The sequence below is a fragment of the Apodemus sylvaticus genome, chromosome 1 (assembly GCF_947179515.1).
Source record: "Apodemus sylvaticus chromosome 1, mApoSyl1.1, whole genome shotgun sequence".
Taxonomy (NCBI): Eukaryota; Metazoa; Chordata; class Mammalia; order Rodentia; family Muridae; genus Apodemus; species Apodemus sylvaticus.
In genome coordinates this window covers 169006240-169024504 of record NC_067472.1, presented here as the reverse complement: position 1 = coordinate 169024504, position 18265 = coordinate 169006240, and the positions used below count along the sequence as shown (strand labels likewise).

Genomic DNA, 18265 nt, shown 5'->3' with positions numbered 1-18265 from the left:
ACTGCGATAGAGTTCTGTGTGGGGTCAGCCAAGGGAGGGCACTCACGTTTGCCCGTGGCCAGGCTTCGGTTATAGCCCACAGGACTGAGGTACTCAAAGATGAAAACTGTGACGGCGACCACGGTGAGGCACATGACGAACATCATCACCCACACAGCGGGGCTGTAGGGCTCTGGGGACATGGGAGGCATCAGCCAAGCGAAGGCTTGGGGGACCAGAGGGAGCCCAGTTGACTCCATCCTATTCTGCTCCCTCTTCTGGTCCCTACTTCAGGGACAGCCTATTAGCACATAGACTTCTGGCAGTCTTCCTCAGAGAACTCACACTTCTGTGTTTTTCACCCCCACTTCAGCTGTCTACTATGTTTCCTGAGCTCAAAACCTGAGTCTCCACCTCACCCGCTTTCCCTCATGGCCATTCATCCCATCCCAGGCTCCGCCATCTTGGCAGCCATGACCACCCCAGTCCCAGGCTGTACTCCTTGTCCTGCTCACACCCTCCCTTGCTCACAGGTGACAGGATCAAGGTGTCCCTGCTTCTTGACCCTGTCCCTCAGGTTCCTTGGGCCTGTCTTCCCCATCTCCATGGCCAGCAAGGAACAAACTTGGTCTTCTCTCTGGGACCATCTCCCCAGTCTCATGGCCCTCAGGAGAAAGGATCTTCTCCTTCTGTCTTCTCTCTCTCTCTCTGAGGAACCTTGCTCTGACTGCCAAGAGCAAGAGGGCAACAGACATGACCTGCTGGCCTTGTCCTCTTGCCCACTTCTGTTGTCCCCAGATCAGGAGTTGATGTGTCTACACAGTGCACCACAAAGCAGCTCCTGGTCTCCTGGATCCAGAAGCACTGGCCCTGCTGATGTGCTTCCGCACACCTCTGTCCTTAGTGTCACGGGCCATTGCAGTCGCCCCCTTGCCAGTCTTTAGTTCCTGCACTCGGGAGGCAGAGGCAGGCAGATCCCATTGAGTTCGAGGCTAGCCTGGTCTATAGAGTGAGTTCCAGGACAGCCAGGGCTACACAGAGAAACCATGTCTTGAAAAAAACAAAAAAAACCCCCAAACAAACAAACAAACAACAACAACAACCCCCCCCCAAAAAAAAAACAAAAGAAAAGAAAAGAAAAGAAAAGAAAAGAAAGAAAGAGAAAAAACCTCTTCGTCTCTCCTATCCATACCAAGAGCCACCCTGAGCCGCTCTCTCTTCACCTCAGCCTAATTTCTCATGCTAGCTATTGGGGGTGGTCTAGTCTGTATCTCTCAGAGGTGGGCAGCTCCTAGGAGACAAGGATTTGTCTGTCTTAGTCACTATGGTCTTCTAGGTCTTGGGTTCAATCCCCAGCACTGGAAAAAAACAAACTAAACAACAACAAAAATCCTACACTTTCTTTTTGTTGTTTTTTGTTTTTTGTCCTTTGGATTTGGTTTTTTTCAAGACAGGGTTTCTCTGTGTAGCCCTGGCTGTCCTGGAACTCACTCTGTAGACTGGGCTAGCCTCGAACTCAGAAATCCGCCTGCTTCTGCCTCCCAGAGTGCTGGGATTATAGGCGTGTGCCACCACCACCCAGCAATCCTATACATTTTTGAGCTGGGGTACACCTGGCCTTGGAGAACCCTCTTTAAGGAAAAAAAAAAAAAAGAATACAAATCCTCACAGTCTGGAGGCAGGCAAAGACAGAGACATAGGTTGGATGTCCAAGGCCAACCTAAGGTACATATTTAGTCTATATCTTAAAACAAAAGAAAACAACCAAAAATCAGCAAGGAGGTGGTGGCCCACATCTTTAATCCCAGCAAGCGGAAGCAGAGGCAGAGGCAGGCAGAACTCTGGGTTTCAGGCCAGCCTGGTCTACAGAGCTAGTTCCAGGACAGCCAGGGCTACACAGAGAAACCCTGTCTTGAATACCTCCCCACCAAATTATTGGGATGGAGAGATGTCTCAGTGGTTAAGATCACTGGGTATTCTTCCAGAGGACCCAGGTTCAATTCCCAGCACCCACATGGCAGCTCACAGGTGTCTATAACTCCAGTTCAAAAAAAAGACAATGCACAGAAAATAAAAATAAAATCTTTAAACAAACCAAACCCAAAAATCTGGCCAGGTATGGTAGCGCACACCTTTAGTTCCAGTACTTAGGAGACAGAGGCAGGCAGATCGCTCTGAGTTCTGAGTTCCAGGGCAGCCAGGACTACATAGAGAGACCTTGTCTTTAAAACAAACAAACAAACAAACAACAACAACAAACCCCAAACAACTGTGGGTGCAAACCCAGGATCTGAGCTGTGGAAGGCACTGCAGGGGAAGGCTCCTGAGCAGCTCAGGCTTGCTGAACATGCTGTTGAAATTCCTGCCAGACACCGTGTTTCTCCTATTTTACAGATCAGCAACCTGAAGCTTGGGACTGATGTCACCTCATGGGACCCAGGGCCATTATTACAGACAGTTGTTCCAGCCTTGTCAAAGTATGACTTTCTGTCTTGGCTGGCTCACCGAGGAAGGCAGAGGGGGACACAGTGCCATTACTGCGTGCCACCATGACGCTGATGCCTGTCTCTACAAAAGGGACGGAGAAGTCCACGATCTCTGAGCGCTCCTCATTGATGGTGAGGGAGCCGATGGCCATGTCCGCGCGCTGATAGAACACCTGGGGTGGATCGAGGAGTTGGCAAGGGAAGCGGCTCAGAGGACAGGGGCCAGCGCTGCGCTGGGCCAAGCCTGGCCCTGGGAGACAGTGACGGTGTGGGAGACAGGCTAGGAGGTCTGGTTGATGAGTGAGGAGGGGGCAGAGGACCAAGGGAAGTAAGGGAGAGAGAGAGCAGAAGCAGGAGCAGAAGAGGTCTCCTCTGCCCCACCCACGGTCCCAACAGCACTTCCTTAAGGTCTTGGGATGCAGACCTCCTGCCCCGCCCCCTTCTAGGAGTTTCACCCTCCAAAACCCCTCCCTATGCATTCTACCCTCTAGTCCCGCCCCTCCCCAGGAGACCCGCCCTCCCAGCCCTCCTCTCCATTGTCCTCTAAGGTCCCTTCTGACCGCCCCCCATAAACTGGCAGTTCTCTAGGCCCTGCCCCAAGCTTCCCGGTCCTACCCTCGGCCAGTGACCCTCCACCAGGCACAACGCCCTTACCAAGCCCGGCAGTCTCCTTTGGCCACGCCCCCTGCTCCAGGACGCCCTCCTCTTGGCCTACATCCTCAAGATTCCTCTCCCCCAGGTTCTGTCCCCTCCCGGCTTACCTCACCAATCATGCCGTTCCAGACGCCATCGATCTTCTTGCCATGCTTGCCGTTGGTAACCAGGTAGAGGTCATAGCTGAATCCGATGGTGTGTGCCAGCCTCTTGAGAATGTCAATGCAGAAACCCTTGCAGCATCTCTTCTCAGGGCGCGGAGCGTCAGGCGGAGGGCTGCGGGGAGCGACCAGGCTTGGGGAGGTTGGGGACCACTGTTAGGCTCTCCCATGAGGTCAGGGACAAGCAGCTGCCAAAACTATGGATAGTGCTTTCTTGGGAGCTGAAGCTTAAGAATGTCTTGGCTTCCCCATGTCACCCAGTGGGAGGGGCTGAGAGGCTGGGGCCTGACCCGCGTGTGCTTCCCTGCTGGATCTGGGGCTGTCACCTGTGGGTACGGTTGAGCTGGCTCCGGCAGGGGACCGAGTCTCTGATGCAAGTTCCGCTGATGGGATCTGCAGGCTCTACAATGACAAAGGGTCTCTCCTCCAGCGTGGCCACAGTGAGGTGCTGTGTGTCATCTACTGGCTGCAGGAAGCGGCCATAGCGGGACCACAGCGGGTACTTGAGGCGGAGGGTCTGCTGTTCCCAGCTGCCCACCTTGGCAAAAACAAAACAAAAACAAAACAAAACAAAAAAAAAAACCAAAACCAAAAAACACAACAGTCATACTGTCATGCTCCCTGGGAGCGTCCCAGGGTGTCCTGACTTCCTGCCCCTCCCTCAAACCAAGGATTGTGTCTACACCTGTCTCTCCTCCCTCAGACACGGGGGTCCTGACCCATAGCCCTCCTCCCTTCGACCCAGGGGTCCAGGTTCTCTCCTACAGATGCCTGGGGTCTGGTTGGCCACTCACCACTTCCCACGTCCTGTCTCTGGTGAGGGAGATGACCACCAGTGACGGGTTCACCAGAAAGCCATCCTCATTGAAGGAGTAGTCTCGGTTATCCCAGGTGATGTTCATGAAGTACCTGCCCAGGAGAAAGGAAGGGAGGGGGCCACACGAGGACCTGGGTTGGGTCCCTTGGTTGCTGAGGACTGAGCCTCTTTTCTGTTGACCATCCCCAGTCTTCCTGAGTTCTCCCCTTAGTTACCAGAACCCCCGGGACCAGGTCCCATGCTCTCAGCTTGGTGCTAATACCTCAGAGTCAATCTATGGCATGGTTTTGCCTGTCTGAAGCCCCCTATCCATGGGAAAGGTGTCATGCCTCCAGGCCTTTGAAGGGCCGAGTTGTACTAAAAATCCCTGTCTTTTATCTTGACCAGTCTGATAAGCTGTGAACACTCATCCCTTCTCCCGGGATGAAGGAGAGGGCTACTCTGGGTCCCTAACTATCTCACTGTAGTAGAGCCCAAGCCTCCTCCTGCACCCAGCCTATCAGTGTGCAATCCCATCCTTCTTTCCCCACCTCCCCTCCACTAGCTAGCTACACTAGCTAGCTACGGCCCTCCCGGACCCTCCCTGGGCCTCCTGCCTGGCTTACCAGTCTGTATCCCATCCCAGAGGAGCTGTCTATACCTACATCTGATTCTGTGTCTGCCTCCCCTCCTCAGGACCTGCCTTTGGCTCACAGAATCCCAGAACAGAGTCTAAGCTGTCCAACCACGCACACCGGGCCTCAGTCTCTCCCTCATCAGGCCTGTGCTACGGCAGCCCTGTGCTTGCCTATGGTTGGTTGGTTTGTTTGTCCTCCAGTCTTTCTGTAGGCTTTGATCATGCCTGGAATGGGCGTTCTCCATGTCTGGTGAACTTGCTGAGCACCCTGAGATTGAAGCTGGCCTGAAGGAAGGCGCTGCCTGCGTCCCCTTTGGGCCATTCCCACCCACAGAGATGGCCGCAGCCCCATGGCTCTGAGGCCTTGCTCCCTCCCTCTCTGTACTCAGGTCTTCCAGCACTCAGCTCCATCTGTGAACATTGATTGTAAAGGTGTGTGTGTGTGTGTGTGTGTGTGTGTGTGTGTGAGCTATACAATATGGCAATATGGGTGTTGGAAACCCAACCTGTGCCCTCTGCAAGAACAGCAAAGGCTCCTAACTGCTGCGCCATGTCTCCAGCTTCTCCCCTACCTACATTATTTTAGCCTCTGGTGTCACCTAACCCCCTGGGCTTTTTTGTCTCCCATCCCCCATCTTATTTTCGTCTCAGAGGCTAACACCTGTGGACAGTTCTTTCTTCTCTGGCCTGTACATTGCTTGTTCCCCTCCATTCCTCCCCCTCATTAGACTGTCAGCTCTATGAGAGGAGGAATTTATTGAATTTCTTTTCCAGTTTTTTGACTCAGGGTCTCATTATATAGCTCTGGCTAGCCTGGAACTCACTATGTAGACCAGGTTGGTCTTGAACTCATAGAGTTCTGTTTGAGTGCTGGGATTAGAGGAGTATACTACAACACCCAACTTTGATCCTTTTGTGCCTAGAGCAGTACTTGGCACATAGATTCTCAGCACATGTTTTTCAGGGAATGAACTTTGGCCAGCAGTTCATCCTTGAGCCTCAGTTTAGGATCCTGTCCTCCAGGAAGCCTCCCCCACACTGGGAGGCTGATTGTCACCAACCAGGCTCCCCTTGGGGTGCTCTTTTACAGTGAGACCTGTAGGCGCTAAGACTATGAGGATTAAGATCTGAACAGTGGCTGGGGAAAGTGAGCCCAAGGGGAGAGAGAATAGAGTCAGAGACGAAATCGGGAGATGAAAGAGTCGATGGCCAGTACTTGGCCTCAATTTCTGGAGTCTGTTCAGTGCATGTTTATATTTCCAATGAAGCCTCTTTCTCCTGGGAAAATTTAAACGAGACGGCTTTTTTGCAACCAAAAACTGGCCTGGTTGGGCAGGATTCCTCCCCCACCTTCCCCAAGGCTGCTGCTATCTCCGTTACTGCAAGCCTCACACTGTGAGGCCATTATTCCCATCCCTGTATGTCACCTCTTTAGGTCCTTGCATTCTTTGAAGAAATCTGTGGTCTTATTCAGCCCTGTGTTTCCAGGGCCCAGCGTGAGCCCTGGTTCCTAGCAGGGGCTCGGTATTTAGGAACACAGGATGCTTTTCTCACCCTCTTGTTCTGGGGTCCTGATTCCCAGCTCGGTTGTCCGTTCTCTCTGCTCAGTTCCTCTTCTGCACCCACCACCTCCTCCCAGACTCAGCCCTTCTGCTGCAGTCCCGGCGGTGTGCTGTGTCCCCACTCCCAACACTTTACCTGCTAGAGATGCTGTGACACTGTTTCCTCCCAACATCACAGGGTGTAATCTGGACCCATGGTCACAACAAGGGCGCCAGGCTCCTAGGCAGCCCATGCAGGGGTGGGACTACAATATCTAACCATCAGTCAGCACAGGCACTATCCAGCCAGAGCGTGAGCCTACCCAATCAGCAAAGTGTCTAACTAACCAAAAATGATGTGCCCTGTACAACCAGTGTGTCAGTTCTGGCCAGGTGACAATCCATGTCATTTAAAGGTGCCTGCTGTCTGCTACGGCTGGCCCCTTCCCTAGACAAGGCTCATTGTGCCATGCCTACAGCCCCGCTTCTACTGTGCAGAGGAGGAAAACACTGAATTACCTCACGGAACCCCAGTTTCCTGACAACCAAGACTGCCAGACGCTCATCTCTGGGCTGTCATGTGACAGAGAAACAAACTTGATCTTTGGGTCTTGTCATCACTGAGACTCATCTCAAGGTGAGTTATTTTATCCAGCCTAAGATGCTATCAATTGTCACTGTTTTTTACAAAACAAACAAGCAAACAAACCCAGAAGCTCTGCCAATTCAAACATAGTAACTGATGAGATATTTTGACTTCAAAGGTGTGTGCCTGCCGCGCGCGTGCGTGTAATATTTTTCTGTGGTGTGTTTGTGTAATATTTTTGTCTTAGACATTTTAGCCTAGTCACCTGCCTCCATCTCCAGAGTGCTGCTGAGATGGCAAGTCTACACTGCCACAATGAACTAAAATTATACGTTTCTGCTTTGCTTTGCTTTATTTATTTGAGGCAGGGTCTCATGCAGCCCAGGCTAGCCTCCACCTTGCTATACATACAAGGATGACCCTGAGCGACTGAGTCTCCTGCCTGCACTCCTAAAGACCCTGGGATTAAAGTCTCATCACCAGGCTCAGTCTTAAGTTTACATATCCTGAAGTCATGAAATAGTGATGACAAACTCTGTATATTAGGTGTTTTCCTGATGACCTGGCTGAACCCCAGCTAGGAGACCCAGCTGCACCAGTTTACAGAAAAGGCAATCAGAGCCTGGCTGAGCTCCATCCCAGCTCGTGACCCAGTACTCCAAGGATTCCCTCCAATCACCTGTGCAGACTCTCCCCGCGGTGGGTGCGATTCTGGGCTCGGCAGTCATGGCCCAGCTCAGGCAGGAAGCCATAGTCTCGCAGCAGGGCCTGGGCGCCTCTGGCCACCACCGCCACACCAGCAGCCACTCGACGTGCCAAGTCGTCACGCCAGCCAGCAGAGCGCACTGCAAACAGCCCGGCAGGCAGTGGGGCACCTCCTGGCAGAAGAAGGGGCTCCCCAGGGACCCCGGATCCCCCACCTCCGGCCAACTGGGGTCCCACCATGAACCAGACGTAGCCAGGCCCAGTGAGACCAGCCTCTTCTGCGGCCCGGAAAACAGGCTCTGCCTCCTCGCGGGCGCAGAAGAGCAGGCGGATCTGCGCACTGACACTCCGGAGCTGTGCACCCAGGACAGCCTCACCCGCCCCGGGGTCCAGTGTCAGCGCTCCTCGATGTTCCCAGCCCACCAGACTGCCGTCAGTCAGCACCTCGATGTAGGACAAGAAGGCCCGATGGCCTGGGGCACGCGTGGTCACTGCCACAAAAGATGTCCAGTCGTACTCTTCCAGCACCTCAAAAATGACCTGCAGCTGTTGCTCTGTGGAGGAGCCAAGCTGCAGGAAGGTGGAGCCCTTCTCCTGTGGGAACAGGGAGGACCAGTAAATGGACCATAGTTGCTTGAGCCAGTGACACCACAGCTTCTCCTATGGCTGCTCACCAGGCCTGGCTCCTTTTCCTTCCACAGCACTGGTTTTCTCTGGGTCATGTTTAGCCACATAACTGAGTTCTTTCAGGTTCACCTAAAAAACCCCTCAACTTTTTACTCTCCTGTCTGAGGGCAGCTATAGAGACCCAGAGGACCTAATGTCTCACAGTCACAGGAGGGATGCAGCCTGTGCCACTCAGCATGTGGAAGAAGGCTACCTCCAGTCAGGACTTCCTATTTGGATTTTGTATGAACTAGAAACTTATGGGGTGAGCGCTGAGGTTTGAGGGTTTATTCATGTGATATCACCACCATGAATTCATCCCATGTCTTCCCACAGTTCACGATGTACAGTTGCAAAGAACAAGACTATAATTCCCAGCATGCAGTGGAGTGATGGCCCTTTAATTTCCCTCCTGACCCCATGTCCCCCATTTCTGTCTCTCTTACTGGCCTCTGCTCGTCAGACAGAACCCTATATAAATATAAGAGTTTTTTGTTTTTGTTTTTTGTTTTTTTTTTTTTAACGATGTTCTCTTTCCTTTTCTGTTCCCTCTGTCACTTAGATCCATGGGCTTAAATATTGTCTCCAGCACTATGCAGCACGATAACCACTAGCCACGTGTAGCTATTCAAATTAAAATTAAATAAAACTGAAAAAAATATAGTTCCTCAGCTGCGCCGTGCAAGTGCCCGCCAGCCACCTGTGGCGTCGCAGCTGCCTGCTGGATGGAGCAGGCACTGTCCATCTTCACCACGGCAGGCAGGCGGCAGGCGGTCAGTGGGATGTGCCCAAGGCTCGTCTTATCTTTGGTTACAACCACTCCTGTGAGCTTCAGACAAACCAATCCCACTTTCTAGTCTCCATCCCCAAGCCAGGATTTCCACAAGTATCTCACGAACCAGCATGTCAAAAGCAATTTCCTGACTCTCTTCAACCCTTCTCCTCTTTAGAGCAGAACCAGGCAACCTCCCTTCCATCCCTCCTCCCTCCATCCCTCCTCCCTCCATCCCTCCTCCCTCTTTCTAAGATCTCATATAACATTAGATAAAACAGAAAATGACCCTGAACTTCTGCTCCTCCTGTCCCCTCTGGAGTGCTGGGCTTACAGGTACGCACTGCTACACCAGTTCACATGGAGGTGGGACCCAGGACCTTCATGCGAGGCAAGCACTCTAGCGGCTAGTGTACAGCCCCATGCAAGCACCTCCAACAGCTCCCCGCTGTGTGCTCTACCCTGACGGGCGCCTGCACCCCAACTCCCCGCCCGCCCTCGCCGGCGCTCTAGCCTAGACATCTGCAGCTCTCTGGCACACATCTCAACCCTGCTCGTGTCTTTTAGTTTGTTCTCCAAACAGCAACCAAAGGGATCATTTCGGAATATAAACTGGAACACATCTCTTCTCAACTGAAAACCTTCCAATAATTCTACTCTAGAATTAAAACCCAGGCGCAGCACCCTACGTGAACCAAGCCTCGGCGCCTGCCTGGGCGCCTCTGCATTTCCAGCTTTTCATGGGCTGCAGCCACTCTGCCTTGTTCTGTTTTCATACTTAATGCTTCTTCCAAGCCTTGCCCTCAGCAGCTGTCCCCCGCGGGGACACACTGCCCAGCTCCTCCATGCTTAGCTACCCCTTAGCATCCTCCTCCGGGGCCCATGCAGACACCACCTCCTCTGGAGACCTCCTGATTACCATCCATTGGAGCCTTAGCCTCAGTCATTCCTGCTTTCCCTGCAGGCAGATTTCAGTCTCCATTACTTAGTTTGTCTCTCTCATTAGAGCACATGTCCCATATGAGCAGACCTCCTCCAACTCAGTTTTATAACCCCGAACCTAACTAAACAGGCCCCATGCCTCACAAGCCTTCCTGCAACTACATGCCAGCAGCAATCAGAATTTCTCCTTTGGCATATGCCAGTGGTTTAGTGCTGGGTACAAGACAGTTGTCCTGAAAAGAGGGGCCTTCCTAGCATGCAGTGGAGACTCACAGAAGACCTCACCCCTCAGCGGGGATGACTGTGAACAGACCAGGTCTTGGCATCCATTGTAGCCCAGCTGGGTCAGCAAGAATAACACTTTCTCCCACCCAAGGGCAGTGAAGGAACTCTACGTGTCCCTGAAGGTGACAGACTACACAGAGAGTGGGTAGCAATTTTTAGTGGGGACACAGTCACCAGCAATGGAACCACAAGGGACCGTGTATGCTAGCATTCTATGGAGGCAGCAGCCAGACCTCCAAATCTGTCTACAAATCTAGCCAAGAACAAGGAAGCCAGATAGAGGTCTTTCCCAGAATGTATTGGACAGACCTGAAGGCCTGGGATGCAATGGTGCTCTGGGAACAAGGCCATAGGCCTTCCTAGCTGGCAACCGGCTGGTTTAGGTTCCATCCACCCAGACGGCCCCATCCTTCAGCCAATCCCACTTCTAGGTTTCACTTCCACATCTAGTACATCTGTTCTCAGGCTTCAGCTTGCTTGGTCTGCAAACTAGGATTAATCCACGGCTCCTCTTTGGTACCGAAAGCCTACCACACCCACTGTCCCCACCCGGGCCTCTGGAGGCGGTCTCTTTCCAGGCTACCACCAGAACCAGTCTCTCCCAACTCCACTTCCGGTTTCTGGTTTTCTCTGGGTCCAAGATCCTCCTTTCCACACCTTTACAGTTTGACAAGCTCATTCTCAAATCCCACTCCAAGGGCCTACTTCCTCTCTCAGCAAAGTCCTCTCATTACATTGCTTGGAGTGGGTCTACCCTCAGCCTTCTCCACTAGATTCCTCCCTCTCTCCTTCCTTGAGCATTAGCGGGGTCCTTGCGCTTGGCCTGCCTTTCATCAGCCCGCCTCTCAGAATCCATGGCTCTGCTCTCATTCCTAGACCTCTAGGCTTCAGGTCTCCAGCTGAGCCGCCCACCATGGCCTCCTTCAGTACCTAATTCTCTTCTCCCATGGTCCCTGTCTCTGCCTTCCTGGACACCCTGGACACGGCTTCTTCACTAGACTCCACCTCCTTCTGAACCCCATCCCTTTCCAACTTACTCTTCCTCTCATTGGTCCAAGATCCATAACTCTAGTTTCTGACCCTGCCGTCACAAAATCTCTCTGTTCTGCCATTGGTTTTTCCGCAGTCCTCACTGTAACCCACTTCCTTCCTTATTATTGATCTGATCCTTGTAGGTGACCCCTGAAAGGTGCTGTGAACCCTATAGAGCACATCTCTTCAAGTCAGGTTCCTCACAATATAGACTTGACTCTTAACCAACAGGAAACTGACCAATGGACGGCTCCACCCCTTAGTTACTGCCTCCGCCCTTATAACCCGCCAAAATCTTGATAAAGCCCGCCTCCAAGCTATCATAGGTCCCGCCTCTCAAAGTTGCTCCCTTCAGCCTACGCAGGCACTGCCCCTCGACGAACCTCCCGCCCCATGTCAATCAAAACTATGTCCGATCCCGGACCCCCGAGCCGCAAGGCCCCGCCCCCGAGCCGCAAGACCCCGCCCCCGAGGCAGCCCGTCCCCCGCGGTCGCGCGCACCTTGGGTGTGAGCACGAGCGCGGCGCCGCCGTGCACGGCCACGATGGGCAGCGAGGTCTGCGCCGACAGGAAGTCGAGAATGGGCGCGACGGCGGGCGCGCGCGAGTCGTCCTCGAACACCACGCCGTGCACGCGCAGCCCCGACAGCAGGTCGCAGAGCTGCAGCACTAGGCTGCGAGGGTCGGAGCCGTTGAGCACCAACGCCACGGGCCGTACGTCCAGGCCGGGACTGCGCACTGCCGCCGCCACGGCCGGGCCCAAGCGCGCCGCCTCGGCCGCGTACGCCGGGCCCGAGAAGACCAGCGCCACGTTGAGCGGCCGCGCCCCGCCCGTGCCCCCGCCGGCCGCGCCCGGCCCCGGCACCTCCTCCGGGAACGGGCTGGCGCACGCCAGCGCCAGCAGCAACAGCATCTTAGCGGGGCCCCGAGGGCCGCGGGGGCCACCGGCGCCGCGCATCGCCTGCGGGCCCCGCCGGGCGGCCTCTGCGTGGACGGGAGGCGAGGGCAGAGCCCGAGGGGAGACACGGGAGAGACGGGGCGAAAGGGGAAGGTTGGGTGATGGAGAGAGGGAGGGGACGACACGGAGGGAGACAGAGATGAGGGACAGAGATAAGGGAGAACGAGACAGGGAGGAGACAGAGATAGGGAAGGTGACAGAGACAGAGAGTGAGGGAGACGCACAGTCAGGATGAGAGGGGAAAGTTGGGTAAGAGAAGGAGCCGCGGCAGAAGCAGAGAGAAACAAATGAAGAGCGAGAGACAGGAAGAAATGGAGAGACAGAGGGGGCAAGAGGCAGGAGAGAGACACACACAGACCAGAGATAAGAAGAGACAGCGGGAAAGGCAGTGGAGGGAGTGGAAGGGAAAGATGGAACCCAAATAGAGGGAGGGGTGGGGGTGAAATGGAGGAATGGAATGTGGGAACCAGGAGGCACAAAGGCGGGAGGGGGTGAGTAATGGGGTCAGGGAAGATACAGAGGTAAGGGGTGGGGGGAGAAGGCAGGGATGGAAGGGACAGTGATCGTACAGATGGGAAAGAGACCCAGAGATGGGACAAAAACCAGGAACAGAACCAGAGTGCGAGCCAAGGAGAGGGGGACAGCCAGCGAGAGATGGCCAAGGAGAGGGAAAGTGAAGGGAGAAGGAAGGCGAGGCTCCCAGGGACACAGACCCAGGAGGGCATGCACGGCAGGGAATGGTGGTGAGGCAAGGAGAGATGCAGAGATACAGGGAGGCAGAGAGGTGAGAAAGTTGGGGGAATAGAAAGCAAGGCAGGGACCCACAGCCACCCAGAGTCAGGCACACACCAACCTCAGGAAGAAGGAGTGGAGACGGAGAGAGGCAGGCAGAGCAAATGGAATACAGAGAAGACAGAAATAGCGAGGGAGGCAAAGCCCCAGACCCCCACCCGGGAGGTGCCCAGCACACATGAAAGCAAGGCAGAGCCAGGTGGCGCAGGGCATGGAAAGAAAGGGGCGAAAGTAAAGGGGAGACGGGAGAGGGAAAGGGGTCAGGTGTGTGGGGGAGAGAGAAGGGAGAAATTAGTTGGGTATCCAAGGAGAGAAAATACCCACCACCCCAAGCCATTCTTAGCCCCTCCTCCTGTCCCTGCCCCCTCATTTCATTCTTGATGAAACTGAGTCACAGGCCAGTCTTGGGGTTGGGGGCACAGCTGTGGAGAGCTGAGGGGGGGGGGGCTGTCCCTGGCTTCCAGCCCAGAGCAATTTAGTAAATTAAAGGAAGAAGAACGTTGCCTCCAGTGGCCCCTGTTGAATACTAGTTGCCTGCGGTGGATGGGCTAGGATCCCAGGCTTCTGGGTACTAGGTCTGAGGAGGAGCCCCGGGGGCCTGATCTCTGCTCCCATAATGCTCCAAGGGCCTGCACTGGGGGCTTCCTGAATGGGCCAGGGTCCAGACACAGAGGGTTCTCTCCTGGCTGTCAGTCTCCTGTCTGGTTGCCATGGTAGCACAGGCCGGTCCACTCTAGACAGCAAGGGTTGGGGCAAAGGCCCACACCCCCTCCACTGGCTCGAAACCTCATCTTCCAAATCATTACCCCTCCTTTCTGGAGGTCCTGGGCCGCTGTCTCCCTAGGGAAGGGGGTGCCCCCTCCTGCAGGCCATACCTCCTCCTGTCCCTCCTCTCCATTGCCTTTCCTTCTCAAGCAGCTGGCTCAGTCCCTGCTCAGAATAGCCCCCCTTTCTCCCCAAAATAACGCACAGCTGTGGCCTGGCCCCCGCGGGGTTAACACTGGTTCTCTCCCTTCCTGGTGACTGCTCAGCCATCAGCCCCCTCCTCCTCTTCTCAGACCCTGGCCTCTGCTTTTTTGGGGGTCCAAGGTCCTTGTCACTGTGAGGCCTAGGAGGGCAGCCTCAGCCCCACCCCTGTCAGGAGGCAGTTTTTTCACATAAAGGGTTCTTGAGGGCAACCTTTCTACCATCTTGTACCCTATTATCAGTCCTCAGAAAACAAAGTCCCCAGAGCTCACATCAGGGTTGGCAAAGTCCACCCCGACCTCCACCCTGTGAGTTTGGCCTTCTGTTTCCATCCTACAGGGGCCTCAGCGGCACCCCAGCCCGCTCCGTCAGGAGTGCTCGCCCTTCCTGAATTCCTGACTGAACTTGGCCTGTCGGCTACCCGCCTCACCCAGCACTGCAGTCCACTCATGTGGTTCTCAGGGCCCGGGCATGCTGGCCTCATCCTGTCCCAACACCTGCGAGTCTTGGTTTCCGTCTTGTTCTCCTTTAAGGAGCCCCCCCTTTGCCTCAGACCCCATCAGTCCCAACATCCTTCCAGCTCATTAGCTCTGGCCTTCCCAGGTGTTTCCCTCCTATCTTGTCCATGGTGTAAGGAGGAAGGGGGTCTCTGTGTCTCCATTGTCCCCTAATCCATCATGGGAATGGGGAGAAGCTTTGATCGACAGACAGCTCCCCCTCATTGTGCTGCAGAGAGCTCCCTGTCCCCCCACCTCACTCACACAGACACACACACACAGACACACACACATCCCCATCCCAATTCTGGAAGGGCATTCCAGAACCTTGAGGAAGGGGTGGCTGCTTGGGCCCGGGTGCCGGTCACTGGACGCCCTCAAGGTCCTTGGCAGGGGTATTAATAGCAGACTCATAGCTCTGAGGTGGGAGGGGAGAGCGAGAGGAGAGAGGGATAGCCAGGCATGGGAAGACTGAAGCAGGGAGGGGTGTAGAGAAGGTGAGGTGGAGAGACCGACAGAGGTGGGATTCAGCTATGCACAGCTGGGGACGGGAGAACGTGTCAGAGGAATCGGAGGCTTGGGTGGCTTTGAGGTGTAGAAACCCAGGAAAGGGGCAGTGAGAGAGGGAGAGAGCGCGCTCAAGCAGATGGAAGGCAGCCCCTGAGGGACAGGGGCAGAGACATTTGGTTTGCCTGCATTCAAACCCCTTCCCTCCTTGAGGTCCCCGGCCAACTTTCCCTGCCCTAGATTGGAGGGGCCACATCCCCACCCCCCACCCCTGCATCCCCTGCCCCAGCCTTACCTTTTCATGACCCTGTTCTTTGGGGGAAATTGCTGGGGGGCCAGGACCGGAACCAGCGTCCAGAGACCCAAAGATTCCGTGGAGTATTGGGGAGCTGGTTGGGGGCCAGGCCCAGGGCGGCAGCGGAGGCAGCAGCAGCAGAAGCAGCAGTGGCGGCGGCGGCAGCAGCGGCAGCGCAGGCAGCAGTGGCGGGGACCTTTTGCCTGTCCCGGCTCTGTCCCTCCTCTTCTTGGTCCTGCCCTGCCCTGTCCCCCAAGGTTGCGGCCACCAGACTAGGCAAGGATGAGGCTACACATGTTGCTCTGGAAGTTGGGCCCCGGACATTGCGGAGGCTGTCGGGGTGTCCTCTTGCGGCCTGACCCCATGGGGATCCCCCTCCACCCACCTGGGGTGCCCCCCTCTGCCAGCTTCAGTCCGGGCTCCTCCCCTGGCTGGCGTGTCCCATCACCTCTTCCTAGTTATCGACACCCCCTTTGTGCTCTCAGCACCCCTCCCTTGTCTCTGTCTGTCTGGGTCACCTCTGAAGCCAGAGGCTCATGTGTATGTTTTATAAGGAGCGTGAGGCTGCCGATCAGGGGAACCGCTTGCCCATTCCTTGCTTGGCCACCTCCAGAACCTCCCCCCCTTTAGTGCCCCCACTCTCAAGCACAGGCAGAAACACACATGCAGATGCTCACACACAGAAGCTCACTTCCCCGGGATTCCCCCTCAACACCCCCGGAGCTTGATGAGGGAGACACACACACACACACACACACACACACACACACACACACGCTTGCGCAGGGCCCCAACATGGGCGTGTTGTCGCTGCTCTCAGTGGCTGTTTGGACAGACAGGAGGACACAGGCATCCGGGGACACACAGACACTCGGCTGGATGCAGGCAGGAGGCACAGAACCCAGGTGCACACCATCCAACCAGGTTTGGGGGCTCAGGGAACCAATTGGGGGCCGTGAGGTGCAGGCAGGAGGCTCAGGGTCGGTCCAGACAGACAGACCCCTCCTCCTTCAGCTACCGCCGCTGCAGCCCTTACAGACACACCCCCCCACCAGCTAGCCTGACACCAAGACACATCCTCACCTAGCAGATGGCTGGAGCACGAGAGACCCCTGGGGGCCAGGCGGACCCACCCAGGTTGACACCCCTCAACAGGGCGCTGCTGGCCGAGGAGGCTGCGGGCGCAGGCGGAGGGTGGCTGGTAGCAACGGCGGCGGCAGCAGCGGCCGCGGCTTGCAGGAGCCAGAGCGGGAGGGACTCGCACACTCGCTGTTCTCGCACACTCACTCAGGATGCTATTAACATTCAGTCCCCGTCCCTCCCTGCTAGGAGACCCACAGCCCCCCTTCTTGGCTTCCCTAGGGACCCCTCCTCCCATTAGGTTTGAGGGGGGGGCAGCCCTTACCCGATTTTGAAGCCTCTGTTTTCCTCATGGGACATGGGACTGAGGGGCTGCGACGAAATAGGAAGCAGAGGTAGGTGGACAAGGACACTGCCTGGTACGGACAGTTTGAGACCTAGAGAGAGGGCTGGGGGTCACTGCCCTTGCCCCTTCCCTCTTCTGCACTTGAGCATCTGCTGTACTAAGACCCAGCCTGTGAGTTGTATGGCCGAGGAGACAGGGTGCATGCTGTTATCTTGGAATAGGCGTCTAGACGCCAAGTCCCTTATCCCCTGGACCCAGCCAGATGTCCCTTATACCCAAGAGGCTAGACCCTAGTTCTTCTCCCCTAGACTGATGGGGCTGGATCCCAGTCCTCCTCCCTCAGACCTACATGTCCAGGCTCGGCCCTTCTCTCTCAGGCCTAGGTGCCCACACTCTGGCACTATCTCCTGGGGTTTAGATCCCAGCTATCCTCCCTCCAAAGCAGGGGTCCATACGCTCCCTGGATTCCAGATGGTGAATCTCCTGTTTCAGATTCCAAGGCCCTGTTGTCTCAGAACCAGGATTTTAGAGAACTGTCCTTTCTCAGACGACAGGTTCCCCTTTGTCCTTCTCCCTCATACCCGGGGGCCAGATCTTGAGCAAGTGCTTCACTGAGGGACCACCTGATCAGTGAGGGACTAGTCTCTTACGGCAGTGAGTACTCAATTCCCTGGAGGAAAACTGCCTCCTTTGTCACAGACACAGTAATCTTAAACCACAACCCTACCTTTGAGGTTCCCGAGGCCCCATAAAGTCGCCAGTCCATCTTGCCTCTGGTAGGACGGTCCTTAGTGTCTGTACATTGAGAGGAGTGTGCTTCTGGACTCCTGGGTCCCTGAGAATGGAGGCTGGAGGGGGGTAGGGAGGAGGAGGGGGGAGGAGAGGGGGGAATATGAATGTGTAGAGGGGCTGGGACCTAGGCCTATAGCACGAGTATAGACTTCTCCCCTTATGCTCACAGTTGGAGCCCTACTTCTTGTGCCCTAAGATCTGGTGGGGACACGTCATGATGACTATTTCTGAAAGAGCCAGGACCTGACATTTTGGGTCTTAGAAGAAGGATGGGGTTATGGGTGAAGGTTCACAGGTCAGAATGTTGAGCAATGAAATGATTGTTGGGGATAGGAGTTTAGATGCAGCAGGCTCCGTCTGGATCCCCTGCTGTGCAGCAGTGGGGCCTGGGTCTTCTCACTGAATTGGGACTAGAGATCACAGACAAAGCCACAGGTCTACCCTCTTAATCTCCGGGATTATTGTTGTTGTTGTTGTTGTTACTATTAGTATTAGTGTTAATAATTTGGAGTTCTGGGCCTGGACCTGGGGGTCCCTCTGTTTCATCCTCCCAGTACTAAGATTACAGGCTGCACCATCGCCCAAGGCAGCGCTAGGATCTTTAGATTCAGAACTCAAACTCCAGGACTCCTGCTTAAGGGCAGAGGTGAGGCGGACTCTCTCCAGTTCCTTGCTAAAGAGAAGGAACCCGGGGATGTGGGACCCGAAAGACCCTTCCATCAGTTAGTAGAAGGCTGAGGAAAGCGTATTCGATACAACTCTGCAAGGCAGGTGGCAGGCGCCAGAGGGCG

General features: G+C 55.2%; 1 protein-coding gene across 3 annotated transcripts in view; it reads right to left on the bottom strand.

Moving 5' to 3' along the window:
- Grin2d (glutamate ionotropic receptor NMDA type subunit 2D) overlaps positions 1-12594 on the bottom strand; it is a 33290-nt gene extending 20696 nt beyond the window's left edge. The window contains exons 1-7 of one of the 3 annotated variants that reach the window (XM_052162787.1): positions 11744-12594; positions 7520-8139; positions 4075-4189; positions 3607-3818; positions 3227-3413; positions 2485-2638; positions 47-172 (exon numbers count right to left, since the gene is read on the bottom strand). In XM_052162787.1, the coding sequence (XP_052018747.1) occupies positions 47-172; positions 2485-2638; positions 3227-3413; positions 3607-3818; positions 4075-4189; positions 7520-8139; positions 11744-12199 (1870 nt within the window). In that variant the 5' untranslated portion in view covers positions 12200-12594. Of the gene's footprint in view, positions 1-46; positions 173-2484; positions 2639-3226; positions 3414-3606; positions 3819-4074; positions 4190-7519; positions 8140-11247; positions 11433-11743 lie in introns of those variants that run through there. The other 2 variants (XM_052162792.1, XM_052162801.1) reach the window with 2 other exon arrangements.
- Positions 12595-18265: the final 5671 nt, after the last annotated feature.